The 16,883-nt window shown below is 37.1% G+C and overlaps 4 protein-coding genes across 4 annotated transcripts; 3 read left to right on the forward strand and 1 right to left on the reverse strand.

The window, feature by feature from the left end:
- Positions 1-330: 330 nt before the first annotated feature.
- On the forward strand, positions 331-3,028 carry RHIMIDRAFT_240405 (uncharacterized protein; the record flags this gene model as incomplete). The annotated part of the gene is made up of 7 exons (XM_023609369.1): positions 331-345; positions 411-533; positions 679-892; positions 949-1,376; positions 1,434-2,645; positions 2,679-2,710; positions 2,767-3,028. 7 exons carry the CDS (start codon positions 331-333, stop codon positions 3,026-3,028), a joined length of 2,286 nt encoding a protein of 761 aa, XP_023463440.1.
- Positions 3,029-5,871: 2,843 nt separating this feature from the next.
- Positions 5,872-7,355, forward strand: RHIMIDRAFT_206241 (kinase-like protein; the record flags this gene model as incomplete). The annotated part of the gene is made up of 7 exons (XM_023606886.1): positions 5,872-5,962; positions 6,015-6,198; positions 6,250-6,343; positions 6,402-6,575; positions 6,627-6,736; positions 6,789-6,871; positions 6,916-7,355. The coding sequence occupies 7 exons, from the start codon at positions 5,872-5,874 to the stop codon at positions 7,353-7,355; spliced, it is 1,176 nt and encodes a 391-aa protein (XP_023463441.1).
- Positions 7,356-7,498: 143 nt separating this feature from the next.
- On the reverse strand, positions 7,499-10,398 carry RHIMIDRAFT_45569 (uncharacterized protein). The gene is made up of 2 exons (XM_023615265.1): positions 9,910-10,398; positions 7,499-9,826 (listed from the first exon to the last, which is right to left on the reverse strand). The coding sequence occupies exons 1-2, from the start codon at positions 10,317-10,319 to the stop codon at positions 7,567-7,569; spliced, it is 2,670 nt and encodes an 889-aa protein (XP_023463442.1). The 5' UTR covers positions 10,320-10,398; the 3' UTR covers positions 7,499-7,566.
- Positions 10,399-12,110: 1,712 nt separating this feature from the next.
- RHIMIDRAFT_218426 (3-oxoacyl-reductase) lies at positions 12,111-13,258 on the forward strand. The gene is made up of 4 exons (XM_023607354.1): positions 12,111-12,351; positions 12,402-12,657; positions 12,711-12,878; positions 12,935-13,258. The coding sequence occupies exons 1-4, from the start codon at positions 12,281-12,283 to the stop codon at positions 13,226-13,228; spliced, it is 789 nt and encodes a 262-aa protein (XP_023463443.1). The 5' UTR covers positions 12,111-12,280; the 3' UTR covers positions 13,229-13,258.
- Positions 13,259-16,883: the final 3,625 nt, after the last annotated feature.

Here is a 16,883-nt window from a genome sequence, read left to right on the forward strand (position 1 = left end):
CTGCTGATGAGATATCAAAAGCATATTAAAAGGGCTCTTCTTGATGAGAGCTTTACTCTTATGCCTTATATTATGTAAGCTGACGATCGCATGAATTTAACTAGAAGATATATTGCCATATTAATCAAAATCAATAAACAGTTTGACTACATTATCGCTTTTCTTTTCTTTTGACAATAAAATACCTTATAATTTAGACAAAGTAAGATATTATTCAGTATTCACATATATTTATTAACGTGCGTAATTGAATAAAGCTATCAAATCTTTATCCATATTCAAGTATAAAGTCAAAAAATCTCGCGTTATTTCGAGAACCACTATATTATTATGCCAGCAGAAGAAGTAGGTTAATCACACGCATACAAGGCTACATATACATCATATCTTACGCATCTTTCATTTCTTAGGCAGCTGAAACAGCTGCTTCTCCTTTGTCAGCCTTTAAGCGAATATTGACTATCAAGACCTCGTTATCTACGATTGGATGGAAAGAACAGTATAAACCTGCACTTAAAGAATTAATGAATATCGTAAACGATCTCGTTGGCCATACATTTGCTTTCTCCAAGTTTATTTTAATAAACGAATTCAAAAAAAAATGATCAAGTTGAACTGGAAAAGTACATAACAAAAAGCTTCTTTGAAGAGGTATTTTTGGCCCTAGTTGATTGACAGACCAGAGACGGCAGTGTTACCGGCAAATCCCAACTTTCAGACAAGACACGTATGGCAAGAAGTCTAACATTCCCATATACAGAGAAATATTGTCAACATGCCTCTTACACACCCATAAAATTAACAAATGCCCAGCAAATCACGAAATATGAAGGCACAAAGATTCATACAGCGTATATCAACAATATTACCCTTCATTTTGGGAACCAGCTTTGTATGCTTTTGAATTCTGTTTCAAAAAAGTAAGAAAAAATCAAAAAGCTTCTAAAGACATGGAAGAGAGAGGATGCTCTGAAGAAGAAATAAAGAAGACGATAAAGACTGATGTGCTTGATGTCTGTCATAAGCTCAAAATGGAGATCTCTGCTAAAAAGCTACCAACTCTTACTGCAAACTTCTTAACTGAAACAATCACAAATCAAATCCAAAGCTTTTTAAATGTGTACCCGGATAAGTACAATTTCGCAAAGAACTCCATCTATTATGATGTTAAAGCAAAACCGCAACAACACTTACAAGCATATTATATGCTGGCAAAGATTTGTGAAGAAAACAACTCAAAGTCATTCAGCTGCTTCCCTTTGCGTAAAGGCTTTATTCCTGGCTACATGACAATCGATGCCAAGATCTTAAATTATCACATCCTAAAAAACAAGAAATTCGCTGTTGGTTCCAAGTTTGATATTTGGAAAAGTGTTGTCAATCTTGATTGCAGAGTTCTGAAAAGTAACGATTCTTAAACAATGTAATTTCAGGGAACAATCGAAACGGATGGTGTAGGTGTCTCTATCGTCAAGCAAAACTTTGACCCTGCAAGAAAAGGTGCTTCTAGTGATCGTTGGCGAATGATTACTACGGATGATTCTTTTGTCTATGCTGGAAACTTGTCAAAATCTGAACTACTCAAAACGAAAGATAAGTGCATACTTATCGATCCTGGCCGTGGTGATCTTTTACATTGTATACATGAAACAAGTTCTCCAGAAAAAAAGTCTATTTTCCGATACAAAAGGAACCAACGAGCAGTTGAAATGAAGTCAAGACGATATCGTAAACTCAGGCAAATCTTAAAGCCTGATTATATACAGTCCCTTGAAGACCAGCTCAGTAGATTACCTGCCTCAACCGTGAAGTCTAAAGTATTTGCCGAGTATCTTGAAGTGAAAGCCCAGATCTCAGAATGTTTAAAGGAATATTACTGTAATGAAGATGTCATTTTCGGCACAAGTAATTGTGATGCTATTAATGACGGTAATGCCAGTGATAATATTAGTTATGCTGATGCTGCCAGTAGCAAGGTTATTATTGGTGAAGCTAGTCGCAGTAATGTTGATAGTATAGATGGTATCGCCAATGACGGTGAAGCTAATTGTGCTAGTGACAGTGCTGATGTTATTAGTGATGGTGCTGTCAGTGACGAAGCTGTTAGTGATTTTAACGTTGATGATAAATTTGATACTGAACTCGCAATTCATCAAGTAAAGCGATGCCTCAAGCGTTCTATTGATAATCTCCAATTTATTCTCAATGAAAATAAGACTAAGAACAAGATAGAGAAGCACGAATATGAATGGTTTAATAGTATACTCAAGGAAGCCCAGTTTTTAAAAGTAATTTCCAAGGAAGAATACGAATATCATCATAAAAGGGCCAAAGACTTATCTGAGCTGATTAGATCGACGCTCACGCCATTACCTTTCAGAAAATTAAAGCTGTCCAGCAAGATCAATAAGCAACAGTCAAATAAAAAACTAGCCAATGACTTGAAGAAAAAGTTTGGTAAAGATGCGGTTCTTATCTTGGGCGATTGGATGGTTAATTATGTCGAATTTCATGAACCTATTAGAGAAAAAGGAATGCGACTGATGCTGCGAAAAGAAGGGTTCACTGCTTTGCTAATTAACGAATATAAAACGTCAAGTTTCTGTCCTGAATGTGAAATTGGTGAATTAGAAACCTTTAAAATTGTAAAAAATCCAAGAACGTTCAAGATATAAAAGATGCCTACTGTTAAACGACACGGTCTTTTAAGGTATTATCTCTGAGGGTCGAAATAAAAGAGTATTCTAAATATATTATTTGAAATAGATGTAAAAATCAAAATTGTTTGAAGATCCAACAAACGAGTAGGCTCTGGAACAGGGATCTTGCCGCTGTACTGAATTTTCGTTCTATATTACAGTCACTCAGAAAGACAGGCGCTCGACCTGAGAGATTTACGAGATATACCATGGAAGATAATAGACGAAAAAGAAAGGGAACACAGCACGAAAGTAACAAAACAAAAAAGCCAGACTTGATTCCGCCTCGGTTATTGCTGAAGGCACCCACAGTACAGATAAATTATTGAGAATCTATTTAATCATTCACAAATCATTTGTAAGCGTCTAGCTTCATTGTTGACATTTGCCCTCAATTTTTGTATATGATTATTTAGTTTTAATTACGAGCTGTTTATCTTACTTTTTTAATTTCTCCAATTTTAGCTTAAAACCCTGTAAATAAAACTCAGAAACAATTGTTTGTATGTTGTATCATTGACAGGCGAAGAAAAAAAAATTTTTTTTATAGTTTGCTTAAACTTCAATGGACAGTCGTGGCATTCCAGTTGTAGTTGCAGCAAACACAAATATCACTCCAAGGCATTCTCCTCCAATAAATATACGAAAGAGGTCGCCTAAAAGCTTTATATTCCCTTCATTAAAAAATGAAATATCTTTACTAGAAGCATACGATTCCTTTGCTGATGCCTGCTTTCAGAGTCATGGCTCCTTAAAGGCAAATTTACTTCGGAAATATTACTACTCTATGAATAAACCAAAGAGTCCAGCCCTAAGCCAAAAGCCTCAGGAACAAACTAGACCTGTTCCTTCGAGATCTATTAATGAATCGAGCCAACATATAGATCGCTCCATGCCAGCACATACATTACCCATTCCACAAGTCAACCATGTTAAGCAGCAGCAGCATATACCGCATCAATATCCCATGCATTCAGAATTAATACCTCCACTTCAATCGCCTGGAGCATTTGCTGAAGCACAACAATTATATGCAACACAATATTATAATAGATCGCATAATAACCCCTATTCGGTACCACCTTATCTGGCCATGTTTCCTTCTCACCCACATTTTTTTATGCTAAATGATATGAATATCCAACACCAGCAAATATCACCACAACAGCCTCGACAAGGACAACCAATACCATTACAGCAACAACAGCAACAACAGCAGTTTCCACAGATAAATAATTACTTTGGCGGCCAAAACGCAAATTTTATCTCACGCAGCTCATTACCACCGCCTTTTGTAATGGAACCAAAAGAATACTATAATGAAGCTGTTCCACCACGACCATTGGAAATGATTATAAACTTTAACTCACCCAACATGCCTGCACCAACTTATGAAAGCGAGCGTAAGATAGACAACAAGAAGAAGCCAAGAGCCAGAAGAACACAAAAGAATAATAACAACACTGAACAGCAACAACAACAAAACTTACCAGGTGCTGCAACCATAATATTTGAACATTCGCCACTATCTGCTAAAGAAAATAGTAATCCAAAGACACGAAAGCCAAGGTCTAAAAAGACGGTAAATGAACAGATGGAATCAACTGGACAACAAACCATAGAAGCAGGCACACCTGAGACAACACAAACGAAACCTCAAAGGCATAGGAGACAGGCTCCTAAAAAGAATAATGAAAATGCTCCTATACTTGATCTTGATGACGCGAATGTACCTGATCTGGCAAATGAACAGACACCAACCAGAAAACGCAGAAATACGCGAACTAAAAAACAGCAAACTGAAGCACATGCATCATTAGATAAAGAATGTAGCATGAATGATAATATTATGGAATCAACATCAACAGTAGAACAACAGCCTATAATGCAAGATGTTATCCCAAAGGAAAGCTCTGTAGAAAACTATGTAGTAGATAAGCTTATTGCAACAGATTATATTTCTGAAAAACTTGAAGAAGAGCCACTTTTATTAAAAGAACCTGTTGAGAAAGAGCCTGTTGTAGAAGAACGTGTAATAGACAAACCTATGCCAGAAGAATCTGTCGCAGATGAAGATATAATGGAGCGGTCTATGGTAGAAGAACCTGCAGTCCGTGCATCGATCGTAGAAGAGACCAATTTGGAAGAAACCATCAATGAAAAATTTGTAAGCGAGCCTGCTATTGAAGATCAAGTTGTAAATAAGAAACAAGAAATAAAGGCTTTAGAAGAGGAAGCTTTAATGGAAAAAGAAGATGTCACAGAAAACCTCAGTGTGGAATATGATATCACAAAAGAAGAACCAGGGATTGAACAACATGCAAAAAAAGCTACTATAATAGATCATTTGGAGAATAGCATTACAGCAGTAAAAGTATTAGAAGCTGTCAAGATAGTTGACAGTGCCGTAATAGATGCTGAAAATGTATTGCCAAGTGAGAATGTTATCTTGAATGAGCCAAAGTCTATTTCAAACGATATCAAGGAATTGACGATAAAAGATGTTCAGGAACAACCCACTTTAGGCGACAGCATTGAGAGTGGAAAAGAGGTAGAAGTTTCAGAAGAAGCTAATCATACGACTGAAGCCATATGTCATGCAACTGACGTACCTAAATATCCAATCGAGCAAGTAGAGATAAAAGCTAGTAAAAGAATGATCGAAGAGTCATTGTTTAAAACCGAAACAATGCTAAGCGACGAAATACCAATGTCATCTATCAATGAAAAAAGTGAAGCTAACGTTGAGAATTTGGATGAAGTTGTAGAGACGGAAAGTACACAAAATATCTTGAAAGATGATACCGATAGAGAACCAGGAGAGAATTTTGTCGTAGAAGGAAAACTTGAAGAGATTTTGGCCAAAGATGAAGAGGTTGAAAATGAAGAAGACAAAGACCGTCTTGACAAACATCAAACAGATGAAAATAATGATACCAAAACCGAAGAAGATCTTGTTGATGTGGAAAATAAAGAAGATAAACAAGAAGTGCAAAGACAGGCTGAAGAATTTCTTTTTAAAAAAGTTGATGACAAACAAAATGTGTATACTGATAATGAAAAGCCTACAGAGACTACAAAGAATGAGGAAAGCTTTATTCCAAATAGCCCCACAGAGCAGCGCACTTGTGATGATCATACGGATGTCGAATCAGTCACTACAAGCGTCAGAATGGATCGTATTCAACAAGAAATAGAAACTATAAATGCAGAGTTTCCAGAACTGAAAAATTATTATCAATTACTTGACAGAGCAGGAAGAGGTGTGTATATTTATATAGGTGCTTATACGTAAGCTAACCAATATGATAATAGGTACCTTTAGTAAAGTATACAAGGCACGGGATCTTTTATATGAAAATTATATGCCATGGTCTCTTCAAAAAAAAGTCGAAAATGCAATTGACAGTGATCATCACCTTGTTGCTATCAAATTGATATATGGCATCAGTTCTCCTAAACGAGTTGCTAATGAAATATCCTGTCTTTCCGAGTTGAGGTTACATTAGAAAGAGCTTATCTATAAACAATTACTAAATATGCTCTATAGAGGATCTCCGTGTGTTATTCCTATGATTACTGCTCTCAGAAATCAAGATGTGACATACCTTGTTCTTCCGTTTATCGAATTCGATCACTTTGAGGTAACAATAGAAATACATATTTACATATTTTGTTTAACAATGTAATTATCGTACAAAGGACATATACCCCACAATGACGCTACTAGATCTAAAACATTATATATCAGAGCTGCTTATTGGGCTAAAGTATGTACATGAAAAAGGGATTATCCACCGCGATGTAAAGCCTGGTAACTTTCTTTATAACAAAACAACTAAAACTGGATACCTTGGAGACTTTGGTCTTGCTCAGGTAAACTTTCTTTGTAAAGGATGATAGATCATAGATTTACCATTTGATTAGAGAGTGATAAACTATGACATTCATAAGCCTGGGCACCGACATGCTACTGTAGACCCTATATATACCGAACATCAAAACGGTCCTGCTGGTTACTTTTTACATGATAAAAGGTAAATCATAAATAATAAGTAACTGAACCTGTATGTTCATTTCGTCACTTAGAAAACATATACACGTTGACCGTTCAGGCACACGTTCGTTTAGAGCACCTGAGATCTATTTACACTCTATGCGTCAAACAACAGGTAAGAAAAAGGCATTCAATGACACAGTACTTACTAGTTGTTAGCCATGGACATTTGGGCAGTAGGTGTCATTCTGTTGAGTTTCTTGACTAACGTATACCCTTTTTTCGATCCTGAGGACAGCGCTGCGGGAATTGTTGAGTTGATCTCAGTGTTTGGTACAAAGAAAGTGCATGAGTTTGCAAAATTCTACGGTGGGTTTTTAATGATGTGGATTCTTTACCAGATTTTGATGTTTCTACTCCTAGGACGAAATTTGAAAACAAATATACCTGATATGCCTGAAGGTGCCATAGGCATGGATGAATTATGTAGATATTTTAATAACGGTACCATTGAAACATGGGACAAGCATGATTACCTTCTTGCAGTGGACCTCATGAAAAATTGCTTGCAGTTAATTGATTCAAACCGATTATCTGCTGCTGAAGCATTGAAACATCCCTTCTTGAAGGAGGTCATGGAAACAAAATCTTATAGCTGAAAGAGGCTTGATAAGCTACTCTAGAATAAAAAGCCATTGTAAATATTATCCTTAAGCATACATGTACCTAATAAATAAAGTTTATCAACCAAATCATGGGTTGATATTGAAAATTATGGACACTTCTTTAACAAACATATAAGCGCAAAAATGTTCAAAAAATTTATTGATGCATGAATTATGGAAAATATGCGCAGAAAAAAAAAAAGGCTTATTCACATAGTCTGAAGCCAGCAAACACATATGGATAGCCAGATTGATACCAGTTTCTAAATGTGTCTCGTTCAGCAATACGAGGGTGAGTAGCCCAGCTGCCGCCTAATACAACACGATGTTTTCCATCAAAGAAATCAGCAGAATACCCTGGATAGATTGTGGAAGACTGGAACCCTTCGTATTTATCCCAGATGGTGTCTGTCCACTCCCAGACATCTCCCAAATAATGGACTTGTTCATTATTAACAGGAGTAGGTGTCCAATTGAGGAAGCCAATGTTTGGTACTTTCTTGGAACGAGGACCTGAGGCTATCTCTCGGCGGAATCGAGTCAATTCAAGCTCTGTAGGTAGTCGACGTCCCTTTGACTTTGCATATCCACTTGCTTCATTATAAGACACTTGAACTGGCCAATCTTTTGCAAATTTCATAGGACAGGGTCCAAACACGGTGCGTACATAGAGTTGATCACCTTGCTTCAACCAGGAAGCAGGAATATCAGAAGAGCCTGTGTCCTTGAGATAGGCGAAGTATTCTCCATTGGTAATAGGCCTAGTTTGAATGCGGAACGATCGTTGGTTCTTGTATTCTCGTTGAGGGCTTTCGTTATCCCAGCCAAAGCTTTGAATCTTTTGACAGGATGGGTTATTATCTTCTTCTTCTCTATCATTGTGACCTATAATGACCGAGGCAGCACCAGCAATGTCGACATAGCTAGCTTCTGCTAGAGGAATGATATCAGCTTCAGCTTCGGCTGCGTATTTCCATGAAGGTAAAGAGACGCCTTTGGGTGGGAGCGTGTTTGGACTTTGTACGAGCATATAAAGTATCGTTTCAAGGTGCATTGCTTCATGTTCAAAGCACATCCACAAAGCACGGGCAGGCTTTCTTCTTCTGATAACCTTATCAATCCATGCAGTTGATTGAGCACCACGCGCTTCACTGAGCCAGAGGTTTAGCAAATCTACTACCCTTTTTCTAACATCTTGTTGGTACTTTAGAATACTTTTCACACTTGGCCAGTCACTGTCATTCGTTGGTACTTCTGAGTGTGGGTGACATTGAGTAGGATCATCCATATCAGGGTCAATACCACGTTCGAATATTTCTGCAAAGTATTCTGGTTGAGTAGGGTTTGCTGGGCCTACTTCTATATCAACCTTGTGACGAGAGAGTTGGATGTCAAGAAATGCAGGTATATGACCAAGGTAAAAAATGAAGGGATGACGCAAGGCAATAGGGCGTTCAAAGAGCATAGTGTCATGATTTATCATTTGTTGAGTAACAAGATCCCAAGATTTCCATAGTTCTTTCCACTCCTTCATGGTTGGAAGTGAGTCCATTGGCCATATGTCACTCTCAGACAAGGAAACACCCAGTTTGGTAGCTTCACGTTTATATGCAGATATATCCTTGCTGTCAATACAATGCTGACATTGAATCGACTTTTCCTCTTCACCTAGTGACTTCTTTGAAGGAAAGAGAATTTCACGAACGGCATTAACGTTACACGCGAATTTAAACGGACGAACCTCGGCCAATACGAGCCGATACTGGTCCTTCGAGTCTGTCCAGCACTCAGCCATATCTAAGCCTGCAGCTGCTAGAAGGCTTGTGATCTCTTGAAATGAATACTTGTACGAGTGCTCAACATGAATGAGTTCATCCTTCTTGACCTGGATCGTGCGATCGAAGGCATCACTTCGGTAATTAAGAACCATATTGTCCAGAGCACGGTAATGAGCGACGTGACGACCTTGATTTTCGAGATAGGCAGAGTCATAGGCAAAAGTGGTAGGATCAATAAACTTGTCGCACCCCATAATTCGATTGATGTGGTCCAAACCATTCATGATAAATTCACGCGTGATACCTTTGGGGTCATTATAGGCAGTTTTAATCTTTTCAGTATGGTTACGCTTGTCGAATCCAATGACGCACAGGTCACCTGGTTCCACACACATCTCTTGCAGACGCTTAAGGAAAAGAGCAGATTCAAGGCGAGTTTGGTTGCCAATGGAGCTACCGAGCCATAAGAATGCCTTTTTGATTCCCTTGGAGGTGAAATGCTGGTTAATCCAGGGAATGCCTTGATCATAGGTACCCAAAAGACCAAAGAGCTTGACATACTGGAATTCACCAAGCGACATCAAAGAACGATCAAGTTCATGTTGATCAAGATCAAGAGCATAGTAATCGACATGAATTTGCCTTTTCTCGATAGCTCGTAAAATGACTTGGGTTTTTCGAAGTGCACTAATTTTTCTGTTTAGTAATCGGATATAATCATAGACACAGCATCACACACACACACACACACACTTGCTTCAATTACTTACCCAGCACCTAGTTCAAAGATCATACTACCATTTTCGAGACGAGCTGCGAGTTCATTAGCCTTTCTTTGCAATATATCAAGTTCGGCATTGGTCAGATAATACTCGTCCAAGTAGGTAATTTGGTCGAATAGACGCAACCCTTTTTTATCATACAAGACATAAGTAGGAATTGATTTTTGGTTGACTGGCTTGTCCAAGGAGTCCAATATAGTCTTGGATAAATCCGAGTGATCAAAGGCATCTTCAGAAGCATCAGAAGCATCAGCAGAATGAGGAGGGGAAGGAGGGCGGCTGACCTTGATACCATCATTATCCTTGGCATCACCATTAGTAGGTGTACGGATATCGATGATACTGTATCCCGTTGAGGGAGGAGAAGGAGCACGTACAGACAAGTCGTTGAAAACCATTTTGATTCTGTTGAAGAGTTGTTGAAAGAGTAGAGAGAAGAAGAAAGAAAACTAAAGTTTTATGTTGATGAGAAACCCTTGCCTATTTATATAATCTACAAAGGGTGTAACTACGCAATATTCGCCATCATTCGCCACTGACCCCCTCCATTGATTAAAAAGCGTGTTTCTTTTTGGACTCTTTTTCCCTTACAATTGTGCTACTTCCTGTTAAGGTCTAGTGTTTGTTTCTATGTTATGCGTACACATATACACACACAAATGTTTATCTTTCATCGTTTCAATTTATGCATGATAAAAATGAACTGAGTTTGCCGTGTGAAAGTTGGGAGTTATTTGTAATTATAATGACGTAGGGTAGATCGGTGAAGTTACATCTACAAGCAGTCCCATACACTTGTTTATCATACAAACACTAGGACGGCTTATGGTTAAAGGTGCGTCCACGTGTACATGACATACTCATTGGTTAAATTTGTCTCAAAGAAACCTTAAAATGTTACTTCAATGATGGAAAGATTAATAGTCACTCTAAGGTACCATTACTAATTCACTATTCATCTACTTGCTGCGGCAGGACAGAAGTGGTCTACTTTGATAGATATTAGGGTATTTCCATTAGAATCAGTGGATGCAGTACGATGCATAATATCCCCATAGTTACATACACACATTTCGCGACGACGAACAAGAACATATAGTAAACTGTATACAATCTATCGAAGATAACTTAATATCGCGTTCATTTGATAATGATATAATATAATAGAAAAGATAGGAGCGCGTTTTGTAGCTAGTATGTATCATCATGCACACAGAGGATTAGATTTAAGTTTGGACGAAACCTTGATAAAACTTAAAGATGCTTTACAAACATATCACAATACAATATCCAAATAGTCATTTGATTATATGATTTTTTTCATTTGGGAAAAAGAGTCCAAACTTTTACTCATAATTCATTTTTCAACGTTTTCACTCGTAAAGTATCTTTATGACTTTTTGGCAACCATTTTTGAAATAGTAAAAAGTGATATATATATTCATAATTGTATCAGCTGGATCTTGAAACAAGATTGTCACATTAAGGGAATGTTGAGCAGATCAAGATGCATTACTAGTATTACTACGGCTACTATCATTCACCAATTCCAGTAATGCCAAGATAAATAGTGTGAGATCTCATAAAAGTAAACTTTGTAGCCACGAGTAAGCAAGAATTGCTGTTGCTATGTTTTAGAAGATCTTTAATTTGATTAAAAGAGGTTTTATAAGTTGTACGGTTTATTCTCATAGTAATTCTATTTTTGGAAATTACAAAAGTCACGAAAACATTTCTTTACTTTCATATACCACTGAAAGAGCCAATCTGAATTCTGTCTCATTAATAACCGAGACCCCTTATGATGTTTAAATTTGACGTGGGTATTTAAGCAAAGGATGAGGGATATTTAAGAATAAAACTTTGTTTTCCTTATAAAGTACAACTTAGTTTAAAACCATTAGAGAATATTACTTGTTTGTTTTTACACACTTTATACTACACTTATTATTTGTTATCGCGTCTGTATCAGTAAATAGACGCGTATAGAAAAGTCTCATTTTATTTCAAATTCCGAAATCAGATACAGAAATGATTATATGAACACACATTCCTTCTTTATTACAAGTATCATCACCATCATCTTATAATACTGTCCTAAATAGACTTAACTTATCATAAAAATATACAAAATCATACAAGATCAAAATTGTTACCAAGGGTTTGCTGTACAACTCAATTTTTTTTTTACCTCGCAGGAAAATGACATAAGTGAAGAAATTCTCCGACGTGCTACTGTTTCTTGCTTTGGTAAAGGAGAAATAACTAAACTAAGACAAGGATATTTTCTGCCTATAAATATTCCTATTTTTCCCTTGTCTTTCTTTTCCTTTTTTCTTTTTGTCACATATTTATAAACATGTCTGATTACCCTACACTTCCCGAATTCAGTTTAAAAGGCAAGAAGGCCATTGTCACAGGCGGTGCCAGGTAAGTTGAGATTAGAACCCATGATTGTATACTAAAACGCGTGTTTTCAGAGGATTAGGATTGGAAATGAGTAAAGCCCTGGCTCAGTCAGGTGCTGATGTCGCTTTAATGTATGTCTCTAACGATAAAGCTCATGATTTGGCTGCTCAAATCGCAAAGGAATACAACGTGTTCTGTAAGGCCTACAAGGCTGATGTTTCCAACCCAGACGAAACTCGCAGTGCCATTGAAAATATTGTCAAAGAGATGGGTAGTGTTGACATCTTTGTTGCAAACGCTGGTGTTAATGCAGGAGGTGCAGCAGAGGTAAATATATGATACATTGTGTGTATAGACAACATCTCTAAAGCTATATATAGACTTATGATTTGAAAACATGGCATAAACTCTTTGATGTCAATGTTCATGGTGTATTCTATGGTGTCCAAGCCGTCTCCAAATACATGCTCGAAAAGGGTAAAGGAAGCATCATCATTACATCTTCTATCTCAGGTACCATCGTCAACCGTCCCCAACTTCAATGTGCTGTAAGTTTGTCCTTTTTTAATATATATATATAATTATACTCACCTTATTACCATAGTACAACACAACAAAGAGCGCAGTCAGCATGTTGACCAAGTGCTTGGCTGTTGAATGGGCAAAGAGAGGTGTTCGTGTCAACGCTATTTGTCCTGGATATATGAAAACTGATTTACTTGACAACACAAACAAGGAAAATCCAGATTGGGAAAAGACCTGGTTGGAATCAACTCCTATGGGACGTATTGGTGAAGCTTCAGAATTAAAGGGTGCAGTTGTCTTCTTGGCTAGTGATGCAAGTAGTTACGTTACAGGCACAGAACTGTTCGTTGATGGTGGTTATACTGCCATTTAAAATAAAGACCGTGTGTATATATTTTATTTTTTTATTTTTTATTTTTGCAAGGGAATACACTTTGGCAAGGATATTTAATCTTAATGTTTTTATTAACTGATGAGGAAAGATATTACGTAATGTAACAAGTTACAGTGTTTTAATCTAAAATGAGACGCTGGTAACTAGTTAGTCAAGGTCTATATCGCACCCTAAAATCTAAAGTTCTTTTCCCGCATTTCAGAAGGCACAAGTTGACCATTCAGCATTAAAGCAAACAATTTTAACCATTAATAAGGGATATAAAGCACCGTAGTAGTGTATCTGAGATTTATCAAAGGTATATATTGCATTCATTCACTTGGTTCTTTTTATTTGTATTTAAAAAATAAATTAATCTGTCAATGGTCGGTGAAGATACTGATTGTATGCGAATGTTGGTGTGTGTGTGTGTGTGCGTGTATGTATGCATTTGTTTGTATACATGGGATAATGTATGGATATCTATTCGTGTTATATATTTTCCAATAGTATTAATTATAATTTTATGATGTATGCTGTTTTGTGTATCTTCTAGTGGTGTAATGATCAGTTTGCCGTCTGCTTCCTACGACCAGTAAAGATGGACCATATTTTCCACGTATTTCGTTTCTCTGTGTATCTTTGGTTTTGTTTCTCTTGGCGCAGCGAGTTGATCTCACTTAATCGTTTACATGCAGGTTCATAATTTTCGCTGGCAGCCATCTTGTAATACTCCTCAGCAAGGTCAAGATCCTGTTTCCATCCATTTGAATTAAAAAACCTACACAAGAAAGCTTAAAACACAAATAAAAAAAAAAAGAGAGATAACTTACATTTCGCCCAACATATATCTTGCATAGTTTTGAGGTGCGTCCTGTTGACTTGCTGCCTTTTGATAATATTCAAATGACCGTAGAATATCCTTGGGTACACCTAATCCTTCTCTGTACATATCACCAAGACACGTTTGACAGTATCCTAATCCAGAAGGCCAAAGATCATCTCCTTTGATGCACCAAAAATGAGCCTGCTCATAATCTTGCTTTATGCCTTTTACGTTTCCTTCAAAATACAACCTTGACAATGTCTCGATAGCCAAAGGAAATCCCTGTTCGGCTGATTGGGTTAACCAAAAGACGGCCTGTCTTACATCTTGTTTTACAAAAGACGTTTGTGGACTTAACAGGACATCGCCCACAATGAACTGACAATACTGTTCACCCACAGTCTCTGCTACTCGTCGAGCATACTTGTACGCTTTTTCAACATCTCTTGGCACGCTCTCACTGCCCTCATAATAAACACGGGCAAGGTCAATCAGGGCCTTTTGGTTATGCTGATTCTTGCGTTGCTCAATCACAGACTCATAGAGAGCCAAGCTCTTTTCTATATCGTACTGTTTAGGGTATTTAAATGGGTCTCCTAGAACTCTAGCAAGCTCTATTCCAGCAGCATCATGCTTCATTTCAGATGCTTTTGTCAGATACTTTAAACCACAGGGTACATCTTGTTTGACGCCACCCATACCATCGACTAGTAGGATGCCAAGTAAATAGCATGTATTTCTTATTGCCTTCTTTGCCTTTTTGTCATCCTCTGTTATCTCTTGTTCGGCTTTTTTCATCATTTGATCTAAAAGAGATTCTTCTTGGTTCTCTTCTTCAGCTGTATTGATTATCTGAGAAGCACAAGATGCAACAGCTGCTGATAGCTTTCTATCAAAGATGCTTCTTGCCCATAGGTTAGCTTCCTCTGGTTGTCTTTCGAGCAGAGTGCTTAGTTTTATTTTGGCTTCAATATCGCCCTATAGGAATAAAGTAGATGACCAACAAAAGAGAATGTTAGTATAAACAAAATCAATCGAGCATTATAGTATTCTACATTTATACTTTTGCAGCTTTTATTCGCAGATATTTTAACGCTCGTTTTGCCATCCTTTGAGAGTCTTCATCATTAGCTTTTGCACTGTGAATAAGCTGAACGGCTATAAAGTGTGAATACAAGAACGTTGCCAAGAGCAACAAACTGTTGATTTACCAGTCAGCATATATAATTCAGTTGCTATGCCAGGAAAAAGCTCTTTTACTAGTTCATCTGTTGACCCATCCATCGGTCAAAAGCAAAATAAATAAAACAAGAGTAAAACACGTGAATGGAAGGATACTTTTTTATTAATTTTTTTTTATTGGTCGCACTCATATTTGTTCTAGTTTGTCGCATTTTCTCAATAGATTGCATATTTGGTACTCTTTTGTTTTCTAGTCCATGAAACGAAACAGACAAGCGTCATGTAAACACAATGAAGAGATCAAATCTTATATGTAGTATATTTAAACACTTGAGTACAGTTTATTGAAAATGTTTGTCAGTTCCCCGACAATAAACAAGAAAAGCGCTATTTCTCGTTGTGAGCAGACTGTGCACAAAAAATAGATACACAAAACTTTATGCTTCTTATTACCTGCGTTTTATTGGCGTTGAAAAGCTAGAGCTGTGTTTTTGATAAGGAATGCTTATAAACCCTTCCTCTAATGCCGGAACACCTTTCCTCTGGAAGTGGTGGAAAGTTCTCTACAGCTTCGCCCAACATTACTGATAAACTGAAAAGCTTCAATTTCCCATGGTTTTGTGTCTTCTTTTCCATTGACATGTAATTACGTACATGAAAGCGTATATTTTGAAGAAAACCTTCTTCTTCCGTCATTATAAACTTCATTTAAAAGTATAAGCATTCTTCATATGTCCTTTTTTGTTGTTGAAATTATTGTAAGTGCTGAATTAGTAGATAACTACAATTTAAAGGAGGAAAAACATGAGAATACAAAAAAATAAATTTAAAAAGCCTACAGACGCGGAGTTGGCAGGCCAAAAAAAAGTCAGAGCTACAAGAGACTGAGGAGGAAAAAAAGAATAGAAACTTGAGCTTTGCTAGGTCAGTGATCATAAGGAACGCCTGGATTATATAAATAATATGAATCTTTGTCAAGACGAGAACCAGGGAGTGAAAGGGCACTTGATCAATGTCTTACAGAAGTGGCTGGATGTGTAATGTGTGGTTAAGGTATTCAAGGCCCTACAATGACTATCCATACATTGTTTTCATCTGAAAGCCATCGCTGGTGGCTTTGAGAAGGGCTTATGTGAGAGTTTGCTCAGGTAAAAGGAAACCGGATCATCAATAGAAAAGGGAAAGACTCAAGCGGCCGTGTGTGCAAGATGATGGTTGCCCACATGTGAACAGCTGGGTTTACCACTGTGATGCCAGCCAAGGCATCGACTCCTAGTACGGTTAAGCATGAGCATCCATTGGATGTTTCAGCCAAATTGAAAACTGCTTTGACCCAAGGTGGCAACTGAGTTCGAGCTTATTTCGTCGACCAAATCAGAAAAAGATTTTCAACTAAAAATAAAGCAAGTGAGATTGAGCTTTTGATTAAAATACTTTTTCCTTTTAATGAAATGAACTGACATTAAACTTGATCATGAATAAAGCAAATACCAAATACACACACTGCTGTGTTTATATGTAAAAGTACCCTTGACAATATTGACTATAAAGGTCGACAAAGTAAAGGCTACACTTGATCAACAAAATGACAACATTCGTTGCTACAGTGATAAACTGCTCTATCATCACATTGTTCCTCTTTAAGGC

This window comes from Rhizopus microsporus (assembly GCF_002708625.1).
Source record: "Rhizopus microsporus ATCC 52813 unplaced genomic scaffold scaffold_16, whole genome shotgun sequence".
NCBI lineage: Eukaryota > Fungi > Mucoromycota > Mucoromycetes > Mucorales > Rhizopodaceae > Rhizopus > Rhizopus microsporus.

What these genes read in the sequence shown, in the direction of transcription:
- RHIMIDRAFT_218426 (XM_023607354.1), top strand. Translation starts at nt 12,281, where the DNA reads ATGTCTGATTACCCTACACTTCCCGAATTCAGTTTAAAAGGCAAGAAG. An exon ending in ATTGTCACAGGCGGTGCCAG is followed by an intron (nt 12,352 to 12,401) that starts GTAAGTTGAGAT and finishes GCGTGTTTTCAG; the next exon opens with AGGATTAGGATTGGAAATGA. An exon ending in ATGCAGGAGGTGCAGCAGAG is followed by an intron (nt 12,658 to 12,710) that starts GTAAATATATGA and finishes AGCTATATATAG; the next exon opens with ACTTATGATTTGAAAACATG.
- RHIMIDRAFT_45569 (XM_023615265.1), bottom strand. Translation starts at nt 10,319, where the DNA reads ATGGTTTTCAACGACTTGTCTGTACGTGCTCCTTCTCCTCCCTCAACG. An exon ending in ATCTTTGAACTAGGTGCTGG is followed by an intron (nt 9,827 to 9,909) that starts GTAAGTAATTGA and finishes CAGAAAAATTAG; the next exon opens with TGCACTTCGAAAAACCCAAG.